Below are 14,994 nucleotides of genomic sequence, written 5' to 3' on the forward strand. Positions count from 1 at the left end.
TGTCAAATCGCATCTCAAATCGGCGGCAATTGTCGGCAATGGCACTGTCCTAATTAGTGCGACGCCGCATCTGCGATTTCAAAAAGTAGTTCCTGTACTACTTTTTGCGATTTCGGGCCGCGATTTACATTAAACTGCGGCTGAAATCGCGGCAAAATCGCAGCCGTAAAATCGCGCATTTTACCGCGATTTTGAATTTGCAGCAGTGTGAACCTAGGCGTAAGCCTAGATTAAGGCTTACCTGTAGGTGCAAGAAATATCTCCTTAACCTACACGGTTAAGGAGATATATTTTCACAAAAACGGGCACCGCTGTCTATGGCACTGAGCGGTGCCGTTTTTGTGAATGGCATTAATGGGGTTAATGCCGTGTGTCATCGCCGCTCCGGCCAATCACAGCGTCGGCGTGGCGAAAACAGGAAGAACATCCAGGGGACATGGCGGCGGCGGATCGGACCGAGGCGGACTTCGGGGGCTTCGATCTCGGGTAAGTGACACCAGTGCATTACGACTTTCTCTTGCAGGTGTATTTAAAAAAAAAAAAAAAAATTAACCAAGGGTTTACTTCCTCTTTAAATCAATGATGTGGCGCGCTGGGGGCGGGGCCGAGTGATACACTTGATGGATATGGCTGCCACTGTACCACACAGGAGCTCGCCTGCAAGCTAACCCCCTTGGGAGAGCGCTTCCCAGAAGTGGGGATAGCTCTTGCGGGGAGGAGCTGAGACAGCCACTGAGGGACCCCAGAAGACGAGGATGGGGGCCACTCTGTGCAAAACGAACTGCTCACTTTAGGCAAGTATGACATGTTTGTTATTTAAAAAAAAAAAAAATATGTAACCCTTACAACCCCATGTTGATGGCAATAGGAGCGCATATTAATGCATGTAAAAGTGCATGATATTGCCCATTGAAAGGACCTTCGGACTCATGTCTCATTTGCTCCCCTTTCAATTTGGAAGTGAAATCCTCACCTGCAGCTAGAGAGCGACACATACAGGCAGGTCCATTTTGTGGTTCTATTCTGCTAGCTATAGAAATGCAGGTGTGACCGGGTACTACATTTGCCTATACAAGGTGGTTGGAAATAGGAACTAAAGCCGTATTAAACCCAAAATCAAACACTTATATTGCAGCTTACCAATTCTTAGATGTGGTGGCCATAAATGATGCCATTTTCTTCATTACAACCAGCCTGCCCATAGGTGGATCGAAATCCAGTCAGTTCCTGCTGAACTGGACAAATTGCATGCCGGCTTTTTTATTTTTTAGGCTTTTTAATTTTTACCTGGTGATCTGGCCAGTAAGTCTGTTGCTTTGCAACAGAGCAAGCTGCTGAATCATAGGTGTGTTACTGGCTGGATCACCAGTTGAAAACAAAAAAAGACTAAATTTAAAGAAAAGAATAGAAATGCAGCCACCAGATCTTATGATTGGTAAGCTGCAATATATTACATTTTGGGTTTTGGGGTTAATACTGCTTTAAAGCGGAGGTCTGCTGATTTAATTTTTTTAAGAGTCACAGCTACAAATACTGCAGCTGCTGACTTAAAATATGGACACTTACCTATCCAGGGATCCCGCGATGTCTGCACTCTAAGCCGATCTGTCCTTTGGCTCTCGGTGATCCGCCATCCTCCATAAGGGAATCGGGAAGTAAAGCCTTGTGGCTTTACTTCCTGGTTTCCCACTGGTCCCTGCTGGCCTCTGGGACCTGTGTGTCTCCCAGAAAACAGCAGGGGGGGGGGGCGGGACGTGCCGGAACGTGGGTATATTCCCGCGGGTGGTTCGGGTATCTATGCCCGGAAATGGGAGCAGAATACCTGTATTGTACATCCCCCCCCCCGAAAGGTGCCAAATGTGACACCGGAGGCGGGGAGGAACCAGAAAAGCGGAAGTTCCATTTTTGGGTGGAACTCCGCTTTAAGTGGAAAATGAAAAAATTGCCTGTGTGAGAGCAATGTATATACTTGAACAATAAACGGCCCGCATGGCCGCCTGCCCTGCAGTACTGACCAGTGCTCCCGCAGCATGTATTCCTGAATCCTCCACCCGCACGCCCACTATAGAAGGGAAGGAGAGATTTTACTTGCATCGCACCACCCCGCCTCCTCCCTCGGCGTGCTGTATTAGATAAACAATTTATTGGCCCATTACAAGCGTCTGCCGCCTGACTTGCAGTACTGGCCAGTGCTCTCGCAGCATGTATTCCTGATTCCTCCACCCGCATGGCCACTATCGAAGGGACGGAGAGATTTCACCGGCATCGCCCCGCCCCCTCCCTCGGCGTGCTGTATTAGAGAGAGAAACAATCATTGGCCCATTACAAGCAACTGCCGCCTGAGGCGGAGCCTGCTGGCTGCTTGCATTACACTCTTGTTCAATGATTGGCTGGTCATCTCATCAGCATGCATCTAGCCTATCAGGTGCATGCAGATAGATACCAGCATGTATGGAGGGTAAGTTGCCAAAATTGTCTGCTACTGTACTGTGCCCCCCTGCAGACTTTAATGTCTTTTTAAAGTGAAACCTGGCTGATGCTGGCATTGAGAAAATGGATGAGGATGACTCTGGGTGTATATCGGAGTTACATTGTGGAGATCCTCTTCACAATGTAACTCTCATCCTCATTCATTTTCACAATGCATTGCAAATCAATCATCTTCATTACCACAACGCAGCACCACCCATCCCTCTCCGCACCTAGCACCACCCACGCCTAGCACCACCCATGCCTAGCACCGCCCATCCCTCTCCACGCCTAGCACCGCCCATCCCTCTCCACGCCTAGCACCACCCATCCCTCTCCACGCCTAGCACCACCCATCCCTCTCCACGCCTAGCACCACCCATCCCTCTCCACGCCTAGCACCACCCATCCCTCTCCACGCCTAGCACCACCCATCCCTCTCCACGCCTAGCACCACCCATCCCTCTCCACGCCTAGCACCACCCATCCCTCTCCACGCCTAGCACCACCCATCCCTCTCCACGCCTAGCACCACCCATCCCTCTCCACGCCTAGCACCACCCATCCCTCTCCACGCCTAGCACCACCCATCCCTCTCCACGCCTAGCACCACCCATCCCTCTCCACGCCTAGCACCGCCCATCCCTCTCCACGCCTAGCACCACCCATCCCTCTCCACGCCTAGCACCACCCATCCCTCTCCACGCCTAGCACCACCCATCCCTCTCCACGCCTAGCACCACCCATCCCTCTCCACGCCTAGCACCACCCATCCCTCTCCACAATGCAGCACCACCCATCCCTCTCCACAATGCAGCACCACCCATCCCTCTCCACAATGCTGCACCACCCATCCCTCTCCACAATGCAGCACCACCCATCCCTCTCCACAATGCTGCACCACCCATCCCTCTCCACAATGCTGCACCACCCATCCCTCTCCACAATGCTGCACCACCCATCCCTCTCCACAATGCTGCACCACCCATCCCTCTCCACAATGCTGCACCACCCATCCCTCTCCACAATGCAGCACCACCCATCCCTCTCCACAACGCAGCACCACCCATCCCTCTCCACAACGCAGCACCACCCATCCCTCTCCACAACGCAGCACCACCCATCCCTCTCCACAACGCAGCACCACCCATCCCTCTCCACAACGCAGCACCACCCATCCCTCTCCACAACGCAGCACCACCCATCCCTCTCCACAACGCAGCACCACCCATCCCTCTCCACGCGCAGCACCACCCATCCCTCTCCACGCCTAGCACCGCCCATCCCTCTCCACGCCTAGCACCGCCCATCCCTCTCCAACACAGCAACACCTATCGCTCTCCACAATGCAGCACCACCCACGCCTAGCAAAAAATTAAAAAATCGGCCGCAAAAATCTGCATTATATATCGGCCGCCCTGATTTCTAAATATCGGCATCGGCCATAGAAAAACCCATATCGGTCGAGCTCCAGTCGTCGGTGTTAGTCGGTGGGGGACCGATGCAGCATCCACCTAGGTAAGTATAAATGGGCCAAAAAAAAAGGTCCATACTTCTCTTTTACAGTGGAAGTAAAGTTTGATCCGTAACTTTTACATATAGGTAAACCTATAATAAGGCTTACCTATAGGTAGTGTAAATATTTCTTAAATGGGCACCGTTTTAGGAGATATTTACATTGCATGCAGCCAGTGACATCACTGCCACATGCGCTCTGAGGGAATGGCCATGTGTGCCGTTCCTTTAGAACCCTGTGCCGTAATCGGCGGCTCCTGTGCACATGCGTGGGAGTAAAGTCATTGCGGCTTCACCCAGTCACAGCGCTGAAGTCCACAAACCCGAAAGCAAGAAACAGGTGAAGATGGAAGCCCCTGCAGCGTTGACATCTCGGGGTTGGAAGAGCTTTGTTGTAAGGTAAGTTTCACATAATGTGCTAGTATGCGATGCATTCTAGCACATTATGACATTACCTTGCTGGGTAAGATGAAGAAGAGAAAAAGTCCAGCGGTTTACAACCGCTTGAAGTTTTTTGGCAAGGCTTCAAATGCCAAATGGGTTTTAGCTTTTTCATGCTACAAAGGAATTCTAGTATTAAATCTTATAAATACCTCAAAAGTCAAATCCAGGGAGACTTGAGGATTACAAAGACTTTATTTTTTGTTTGATGTGAAGTCAAGAAGTTCGCAAATCGTACACATTATCACTTTAATTACTTTACTTTTTTCTTTAGTCATTTATGCTAATGTCAAAGTTGGTGAAGGATTTAGGATTCTGATAAAGTTCAGGGGCAGCTGAAAAAAAAAATATATATATATATATATATATATATATATATATATATATATATATATATATATATATATATATATATGTATGTGTGTATATGTATATGTATATGTGTATATGTATATGTGTATATGTATATGTATATATATATATGTGTGTATGTGTTAGAGTTGCACGATTCTGGATAAAATGAGAACCACTTTTTTTTTTGCTTAGAATAAACATCACGATTCTCGGCACATCATCTTTCACATTATACAAAAAAATAAAATGGGCTAACTTTACGCTTACATTTATTTATTTTTTTTATTCATTGAAGTGTATTTTTTCCTAAAAAAAATTGCTTTTGAAAAGACCGCTGCGGAAATACAGTATGGCATAAAATATTGCCACAATCTCCATTTTATTCTCTAGGGTCTCTGCTTTATAAATATTTTTTTTTTATTTTTTTTTAAGCAGAGACCCTAGAGAATAAAATGGAGATTGTGGCAATATTTTATGCCATACTGTATTTCCGCTGCGGTCTTTTCAAAAGCAATTTTTTTTAGGAAAAAATACACTTCAATGAAAAAAATAAATAAAAAAATGTAAGCGTAAAGTTAGCCCATTTAATTTTTTTGTATAATGTGAAAGATGATGTTGTGCCGAGAATCGTGAATATATATATATATATATATATATATATATATATATATATATATATATATATATATATATATATATATATATATATATATATATATATATATATATATATACTTTTGGATACTGATCGCTTTGGGAAAATCTTCCAAACCTGTGTTTTTTTTTTTTTTTTTTTTTTTTTATTATTATTATTATAATTATTCTTTTTGTGATATGAAATAGTTTAGCTCATTCACTCTTACTGCAGAGAGCCCTTTCCAGTACTATCAGCAACTACTTATGTGCTCTTCTACCTAAAGACCATGGATGTAAAAATATTTCCATATACAGTGGATATATAAAGTCTACACACCCCTGTTAAAATGTCAGGTTTCTGTGATGTAAAAAAATGAGACAAAGAAATCATTTCAGAACTTTTTCTACCTTTTTTTTTTTTTTTTTTTTTTTTTATGTGACCTATAAACTGTACAACTCAATTGAACAAAAAACCTGAAATCTTTTAGATGGACAGAAGTAAAAATAAAAATATATGGTTGCCTAAGTGTGCACACCTTTATACTAATACTTTGTTGAAGCACCTTTTGATTTTATTACAGCACTCTGTCTTTTTGGGTATGAGTCTATCAGCATGGCACATCTTGACTTGGCAATAATTGCCCACTTTTGGCAAAAACACTTCAAATCTGTCAGGTTGCGGGGGCATCTCCTGTGCAGAGCCCTCTTCAGATCACCCCACAGATTTTCCATGGGATTTAGGTCTTGGCCTTTGGTTGGGCCATTCCAAAACTTTAATCTTCTTCTGGTGAAGCCATTCCTTTGTTGATTTGGATGTATTCTTTGGGTCGTTGTCATGCTACAAGATGAAGTTCCTCTTCATATTCGGCTTTCTAGCAGAAGCCTGAAGGTTTTGTGCCAAAATTGAGTGGTATTTTGGAATTGGTCATAATCCCCTCTACCTTGACTAAGGCCCCTGTTCCAGCTGACAAAAAACAGCTTCAAAGCATTATGCTGCCACCACCATGCTTCACGGTGGGCATGGTGTTCTTTTGGTGATGTGATGTTTTTGTGCCAAACATATCTTTTGGAATTCTGGCCAAAAAGTTTAACCTTGATTTTATCAAACCAGAACACATTTTCCCACAGGCTTTTGGGAGACTTCAGATGTGTTTTTACAAAATATAGCCGGGCTTGGATGTTTTTCTTAAGAAAAGGTTTCAGTCTTGCCACTCTACCCCATAGCCCAGACATATGAAGAATACAGAGGATTGTTGTCACGTTTCACACAGCCAGTACTTGCCAGATATTCCTGCAGCTCCTTTAATGTTGCTGTAGGCCTCTTGGCAGCCTCCCTGACCAGTTTTCTTCTCGTCTGTTCATCAATTTTGGAGGGACGTCCAGTTCTTGGTAATGTCACTGTTGTGCCATATTTTCTCCACTTGACGATGACTTTCTTCACTGTATTCCATGGTATATCTAAAGCCTTGTAAATTATTTGTACCCTTCTGATACCTTTAACAATGAGATCCCTCTGATGCTTTGGAAGCTCTCTGCGGACCATGGCTTTTGCTGTAGGATGCTACTAAGAAAATGTCAGGAAAGACCTACTAAAACAGCTGAACTTTTTTGGGGGGTTAATCAGAAGCACTTTAAATGATGGCAGGGGTGTACTGACTCCTATTTAACATGAGTTTGAATGTAATTGCTTAATTCTGAACACGGCTACATCCCCAGTTATAAGAGGGTGTGCACACTTATGCAACCACATTATTTTTTTATTATTTTTACTTTTTTTTTTTCAACCGATTTTGTACAGTTTATAGGTTACATTAAGCCCTGGTTCACACTGGGCTGCGGGAGTGAAGCCGTGCGAGTTCAGCTGAACTCGCACGATTTCACTCCCGCCGGCAGTCCCGATTTCGGCCGCAATTTAAGAGACATCTGTGCATGTTTCTGCACAGATGTCTATGTAAATCGCGGCCTGAAATCGCAAAAAGTAGTACAAGAACTACTTTTTGAAATCGGTGCAGCGCCGCAGATGCGGCGTCGCACCGATTAGGACGGCGCCATTGCCGACAATTGGCGGCATTTGAGATGCGATTTCACATGAAATCGCACCCAGTGTGAACCTGGGCTCAAGGTAAAAAAACGTTCTGAAATTATCTTTCTCATTTTTTTACATCACAGAAACCTGACATTTTAACAAGGGTGTGTAGACTTTTTTTTTTTATTTCCACTATAATTATTAAAGCGGAGGTCCGCCGAATGTGTTGTGTTTTTTTTTTTTTTTTTTTTTTTTTTTTTTTTTTTTTTTTTTAAAGTCATCAGCTACAAATACTGCAGATGCTGACTTTTAAAATAAGGACACTTACCTGGCGCCCACGATGTTGGCACCCAAAGCCGACCCATCCCTCGCATGCTGCCGTCACCATCTTCGGTAAGGGAATCGGGAAGTGAAGCCTTGTTTGTATTTCCAGCAATGTTGTGTTTTTTTTTTTTTTTTTTTTTTTTTTAGCTGTCAGCTGCCCCCCCCTCCAAAAGGCACCCTGTCCCCATGTTGCCAGGGTTGCGTGGGTCTGGTAAAAGCTATTCACTGGTTAAGGACACGAATAGCTTACACACTGGGCTAAACGCCGGCAAAAAAAAAAAAACGCAAAATCGTTTTTTTTGTCCAGCGTTTCTAAAAGACGTTTTTAGCATTCTAGTGTACACGAAGGCTTGGTATTGATATGTAAATACTTTCCGGCTCACTTTTTAAAGCTTATGAGGCAAATATTTGCAACAGTTTTGCATATATTTACCTTTACATACTCTATTAGATCACATCTAAGGTCTTTTTTTCCAGGCTTGGGAAGCCCAGTTTTTCATACTTGTTGTTATGAGTAATATCTCCTCCTATGTACTATCTCTCCAAATCTCTTAAGTCCTCCTTACAGTACAGTGTCCATAACTGTACGAGACATTCAAGGTACGGCCTTTACGAGCGGTTTATACGCCATCAATGCTATACTTGTTTTAATGCTCGAAGATTTTATTTACTCAAGTAGATTTTTTTTTTTTTTTTTTTTAAATATAAGAAAAAAAAAAAACTTGATATGGTTTCCATTTAAGCAATTCTGTCCAGTCTTTAGCCACTTCAGCCCCAAGCCTGTTTTTCAGACTTGGTGTTTACACCAAACTTTTTATTTTTTGCTAGAAAATTACTTGGAACCCTCAAACATTATGTATATATTTTTTTTCTAAAACACTAGAGCATAAAATGGCAGTCATTGCAATACTTTTTGTCACACCGTATTTGCGCAAGGGTCTTACAAGAATACTTTTTTGGGGAAAAAAAATCTAAAACGTTTGGATTAAAAAATAAGATAACGGTAAAGTTAGCCCAATTCTTTTTTTTTTTTACGTTGTGAAAGATAATGTTGCGCCAAGTAAGTTTTATACCCAACATGTCACGCTTCAAAATTGCGCCCGCTCGTGGAATGACGTCAAACTTTTACCCTTAAAAATCTCCATAGGCGGCATTTAAAAAATTATACAGCTTGCATGTTTTGTGTTAGGAAGGAGGTCTGGGGATAGAATTATTGCTCTCGCCCTAACGATCGCGGTGATACCTCACGTGTGGTTTGAACACCGTGTTGATATGCGTTCGCTTCTGTGCGCGAGCTCGTCGGGACGGGGCGCTTTAAAAAAAAAAAGTTCTTATTTACTTTACTTTTATTTTTTTTTATTTTTTTTTTTTTACACTGTTTAAAAAAAAATGTAAACATCCCTTGTAATAGAAAAAAGCATGACAGGTCCTCTTAAAGCGGGGGTTCACCCTAAAAAACAATTTCTAACATTAGAGCCAGCCTACTAAGGACATTTACTGTATGCTTTTTTTTTTTTTTATCCGTACATACCGTTATATTCTGATTTTGTCCAGGGCTTCCGCGTTCTGATGACTGCGGGACTGGGCGTTCCTATCCCTGCCTCAGGGTTCCGATGACTGCGGGACTGGGCGTTCCTATCCTTGGGGTAGATTGACGGCTTGTGAAACCGTTCCCTTGTCACAAATCTGGTGACGCGCGTTGTGCGACAGGGGAACTGTTTTACAAGCCGTCAATCATCTAATCGAAGGATAGGAACGCCCAGTCCCGCAGTCATCAGAACCCGGAAGCCCTGGACAAAATGACAATATAACGGTATGTACGGATAAAAAAAAAAAGACGTGCATACAGTAAATGTCCTTAGTATGCTGGATGTAATTATTAGACATTTTTTTTTAGGGTGAACCCCCGCTTTAAATATGAGATCTGGGGTCAAAAAGACCTCAGATCTCATATTTACACTAAAATGCAATAAACAAATGGCCCTTTAAGGGCTACGGGTGGAAGTTTTGACGTCGCTTCCGCCCTGCTATGGTATGGAGACAGGTGGGGGCCATCTTCCCCCTCACTCGTATCCATACCCAGCAGGAAGTAGGACCCGATTGCCATCGACGGCTCCACGAATGCAGGAGGGGGGTCCTCTCCCGCCACCAATAACAATGATCTTGTGGCGAATCCGCCGCAGAGACCACTGTTATCGAAAAGCGCATTGCCGCCTGAAAAGATGGATACCTCTGTTATGGCAGCTAGCTGCTGCCATAACCGAGATATCCCACTTCAAAGTGCCGACGTATATAGTTGTGCGGCAGTCCGGAAGTGGTTAAGGTAACCATGCCAAGGTGCAGGACCTTGTAGTGCCTGGTTATGAGATGTTGGTCTACAAACCGGTTCCTGTGTTCCCCGTTGGGCTTGCATGGATCCTAGGCCTATTCTGTACATGGGACCTTGACTTTCTTAAAGCGGTAGTAAAGCACGCTTGGTGATTTATTTTTATTTTTTTACCTACAGATAAGGCTTACCTGTAGGTAAAATTACTATCTCCTAAACTTGCACCGTTTTGAGATTCACCCTGAATGTAGCAAGTTACGTCACCGGTGCATGTGCTTTGAAGGTCCTTCATACCTTGCTGGAACCGAGTGATGTCATTGTGGCTTCGGCCAATCACATAGCCGGAGTGCACGAACCCGAAAGAAAGACAGAGGTAAGATGTTAGCCCTCTCGACGGTGACATTACAGCGCTGGAGGGCTTAGTTCCAAGGTGAGTATTTTATAATGTGCTAGTAGCGATTCCCCACTAGCACTGGCCGGCGACATGTCGTCCCCGAGTTACTTCTGGGTGTCGCGGCTCTGGCGCTGTGATTGGCCGGAGCCGCCATGACATCACCCCCGCCAGTCACGGCATGACCTCCTTTAGAAACGTCACGATCGCCGTTTCTAAAGTGCGCCTGCCCTGTGGACATTGGCACATGTCTCTAATGTACGTATCTCTTAACTTGTGGAGGTTTAGGAGATATTTCCAGCACCCACAGGTAAGCTTTCATCTAGGCTTACCTGTAGGTAAAAGTTTTTGTACAGGGTGTACAACCACTTTAAACTCCGGCATTTATTAGTGTGATGACATCCGGAGGGAGGGTAGGCCTTAATGTGGACTTAATTCAAGAGCTCCTGAATACAGCCTGGGATTCATGGGGCTCCACTGTAATAAAAGAACCAACTTTGAATACTGCCGCTACTTGTACTTCAGTGCAGGTACCGGAGGCAGGTCGGGCTCAGTTTAAAGCGTATTTCACTTTTGCAGTCAAACTTGAGATGTCAACTACGTTTCTTTTCTGTTTTTCCTATGATACGATATGGCTAAAAAATGTTTCCACTGTAGTCTTCCAGGACAGCCTCTAAGATTTTGGGCTCTTCTCCCTGAACAACAAACAGATTGCCAAATTCACATATAAGCGGGAGTTCAAACAGGGAGACGGCACACCTCTGTTTCCTGTTTACTTCGTTCAGAGGACATGGAGTCTTTTTCAAATTCTACAAACTGCAAAAAACACAGGAGGGAGCAACCACCGTGTGTATTACCATTGATACGTTTATTAAATTCGCAAAGACAAATGGATACTCTCTTTCCCTAGAAGAGAATGGCTGACGTGTTGTGGTGGCCATACCCCTTTCCTCAACTCTGAGGAAAGGGACATGACCCCCGAAACGTGTCAGTCATTTCCTCCCAGGGCAAGTCTCCTTGTGTCCACGCTGGAGCAGATCAGTTTTTCTTGACCTTGGACATGTCTCGGGGACGATTCGGGAAGAAGACTTGGACATGTCTCGGGGACGATTCGGGAAGAAGACTTGGACATGTCTCGGGGACGATTCGGGAAGAAGACTTGGACATGTCTCGGGGACGATTCGGGAAGAAGACTTGGACATGTCTCGGGGACGATTCGGGAAGAAGACTTGGACATGTCTCGGGGACGATTCGGGAAGAAGACTTGGACATGTCTCGGGGACGATTCGGGAAGAAGACTTGGACATGTCTCGGGGACGATTCGGGAAGAAGACTTGGACATGTCTCGGGGACGATTCGGGAAGAAGACTTGGACATGTCTCGGGGACGATTCGGGAAGAAGACTTGGACATGTCTCGGGGACGATTCGGGAAGAAGACTTGGACATGTCTCGGGGACGATTCGGGAAGAAGACTTGGACATGTCTCGGGGACGATTCGGGAAGAAGACTTGGACATGTCTCGGGGACGATTCGGGAAGAAGACTTGGACATGTCTCGGGGACGATTCGGGAAGAAGACTTGGACATGTCTCGGGGACGATTCGGGAAGAAGACTTGGACATGTCTCGGGGACGATTCGGGAAGAAGACTTGGACATGTCTCGGGGACGATTCGGGAAGAAGACTTGGACATGTCTCGGGGACGATTCGGGAAGAAGACTTGGACATGTCTCGGGGACGATTCGGGAAGAAGACTTGGACATGTCTCGGGGACGATTCGGGAAGAAGACTTGGACATGTCTCGGGGACGATTCGGGAAGAAGACTTGGACATGTCTCGGGGACGATTCGGGAAGAAGACTTGGACATGTCTCGGGGACGATTCGGGAAGAAGACTTGGACATGTCTCGGGGACGATTCGGGAAGAAGACTTGGACATGTCTCGGGGACGATTCGGGAAGAAGACTTGGACATGTCTCGGGGACGATTCGGGAAGAAGACTTGGACATGTCTCGGGGACGATTCGGGAAGAAGACTTGGACATGTCTCGGGGACGATTCGGGAAGAAGACTTGGACATGTCTCGGGGACGATTCGGGAAGAAGACTTGGACATGTCTCGGGGACGATTCGGGAAGAAGACTTGGACATGTCTCGGGGACGATTCGGGAAGAAGACTTGGACATGTCTCGGGGACGATTCGGGAAGAAGACTTGGACATGTCTCGGGGACGATTCGGGAAGAAGACTTGGACATGTCTCGGGGACGATTCGGGAAGAAGACTTGGACATGTCTCGGGGACGATTCGGGAAGAAGACTTGGACATGTCTCGGGGACGATTCGGGAAGAAGACTTGGACATGTCTCGGGGACGATTCGGGAAGAAGACTTGGACATGTCTCGGGGACGATTCGGGAAGAAGACTTGGACATGTCTCGGGGACGATTCGGGAAGAAGACTTGGACATGTCTCGGGGACGATTCGGGAAGAAGACTTGGACATGTCTCGGGGACGATTCGGGAAGAAGACTTGGACATGTCTCGGGGACGATTCGGGAAGAAGACTTGGACATGTCTCGGGGACGATTCGGGAAGAAGACTTGGGATCACAACCGTTATGAAAGATCCCCCTCACCTTCGCTAACTTGTGGTCACAGTATCCCCCCTCGGTACGGGTAGGAGGCAACCTCCTCCCTTCCCCTTCAGTACGTGGTGAGGGTCAGTACCAGCAATGGTGTCAGGTCCTGTAATTCTTCCACTGTGGGGTTTCAGCCAAAGCACCTGCTCTGGTTGGGCCTTGCACGTTTGTTTAGGTGTCACTTGGAGGTCTATCACCAGGCAGTGAAGTAGTGAGCAAAGCCTCCTCCCTGTACCGACGTCTGGAGACCTTTCGTTTTGGTGGAAGGATCTACAGGAACTGAAAATTATGCTGGGTGCCACTCCCTGAAGGAACTCCGCCATTGCTAGTTGCCATATTTAATTATGGCGAACACTGATGCCCAGCCTCCTCATAAACAAAGAGAACTAGCCAGGATTTTTCCAGAATGGAGCATCTAAAAAAGACGAGCTGTAATTTTTAAGTATTTGTTTAAAGTTATGCTATGTAAATAGGGACATGTTACAAATATAATGTAGGTGTTCTCCCAATTTGGAGGCAAATGTGGACATACGCCTTAAGCTGTAACTAACCAAAATGCAATCAATTTGTTTTGCTTCAACTCTAGTTTTCCCTAAATTGTGTTGCATTCTGACCTGAACCGGTCAGGTCTTTTAAGAAATGGCAGTTGTTTTGTAGGAGTGTATGGTTGCGGTCGGTCGATATATCGGCCGATATTTGGCCATTTATGAGAAATCTGCCGATTATTATCCAAATTAGGCCGATATTGAACACTGACCGCACCATGCCCATGTTCTTCCTCCCTTCTCCACACTATGTTGGCAGAGCAGCGCTGCGTTGTGTGAAACTGACATATAACTGAATGGGGGGAGAGAGAGAGAGGAGCTGTCAAAATTGAGCATTGGTGTCGGGGTGGGCGGGACCCAGAAGCTATCCGATGGGATCTGGGTGGGTCGCTATGTTTGCGTGGTCCCACCACTTTTTTAAACGGCCCAATCATTGGCTGGTGTTGGATACCTGCTGGGTCCCGCCCACCCCCAACATCACCGCTGAATTTGATCTCGCTTTCTCTCGCCATTCAGTTGCATGTCAGTTTTACACAGTTACACTATTGTCTCAGTGTGAAACCTGTCGGTACTGTGTGCCAATCGGTGCCACCTGCCAGAGCCAACCAGTGAAATCTGTACTGAGGACATCAAGTGTGTGGTAAAGTGGCAGGAGCAAGCAGGGGGGAATGGAGTGGGTGAGTTTGAGACTAAGGGGGGGGGGGATTAAAGGCCAAAAATCAGCATCATATATCGGCCACCCCGATTTCAAAATATCGGCATCGGCCAGAGAAAAACCCATATCGGTCGATCTCTAGTATGTGTTACCCATATGCTGTATATGGGTAACACATATGCCTCCCAGCGGCCTGAATGAAAGCACCATGGGGTACGCAGACATCAGCACCTCAGATTATTGAATGATGAAGGCTGCAGTGTTGGGCAGAGGGAGGAGGTTCTAACCGCCTGCTAGGTGAAAATATACTACCTCTTCTACAGGGGGGAACTGCTGCTTTCTTTTCAAGATACATTTTACATTTTTTATTTTATTTTTTTCATTTTTTAGGACTGCTTTACTACTTTGCAGAAAATGTAGGGAGAGGTCTCAAAGTCCAATTGCCATACCTTCTGTGTCACCATTTCTGTGTTTTCTGACTTTACTGTCTTTTTCCCACTTGCAGTACCTGGAGCTGCGGTTCAATAAAGCTGTGAGAATCTGCGGGACCATCACCTTCATATTTCAAATGGTGAGTGTTTTTCAGCATTACAGTCAAGCAGTTGTCATATTTTTTCCTTCAGCCCCAGGTTCCTTTCTTCCCAGTACCATTCAGTCTTCTCAGTGCAGATAGTGGCCAG

General features: G+C 45.5%; 1 protein-coding gene across 3 annotated transcripts in view; it reads left to right on the plus strand.

Moving 5' to 3' along the window:
- Window positions 1–14,994, plus strand: part of SLC5A6 (solute carrier family 5 member 6) — a 121,076-nt gene that overhangs the window by 43,059 nt on the left and 63,023 nt on the right. For all 3 annotated transcript variants that reach the window (XM_040348200.1, XM_040348202.1, XM_040348201.1), the window contains exon 5: window positions 14,820–14,885. In XM_040348200.1, the coding sequence (XP_040204134.1) occupies window positions 14,820–14,885 (66 nt within the window). The remainder of the gene's footprint in view (window positions 1–14,819; window positions 14,886–14,994) is intronic.

Source organism: Rana temporaria, chromosome 4 (genome assembly GCF_905171775.1).
Source record: "Rana temporaria chromosome 4, aRanTem1.1, whole genome shotgun sequence".
Classification (NCBI taxonomy): domain Eukaryota; kingdom Metazoa; phylum Chordata; class Amphibia; order Anura; family Ranidae; genus Rana; species Rana temporaria.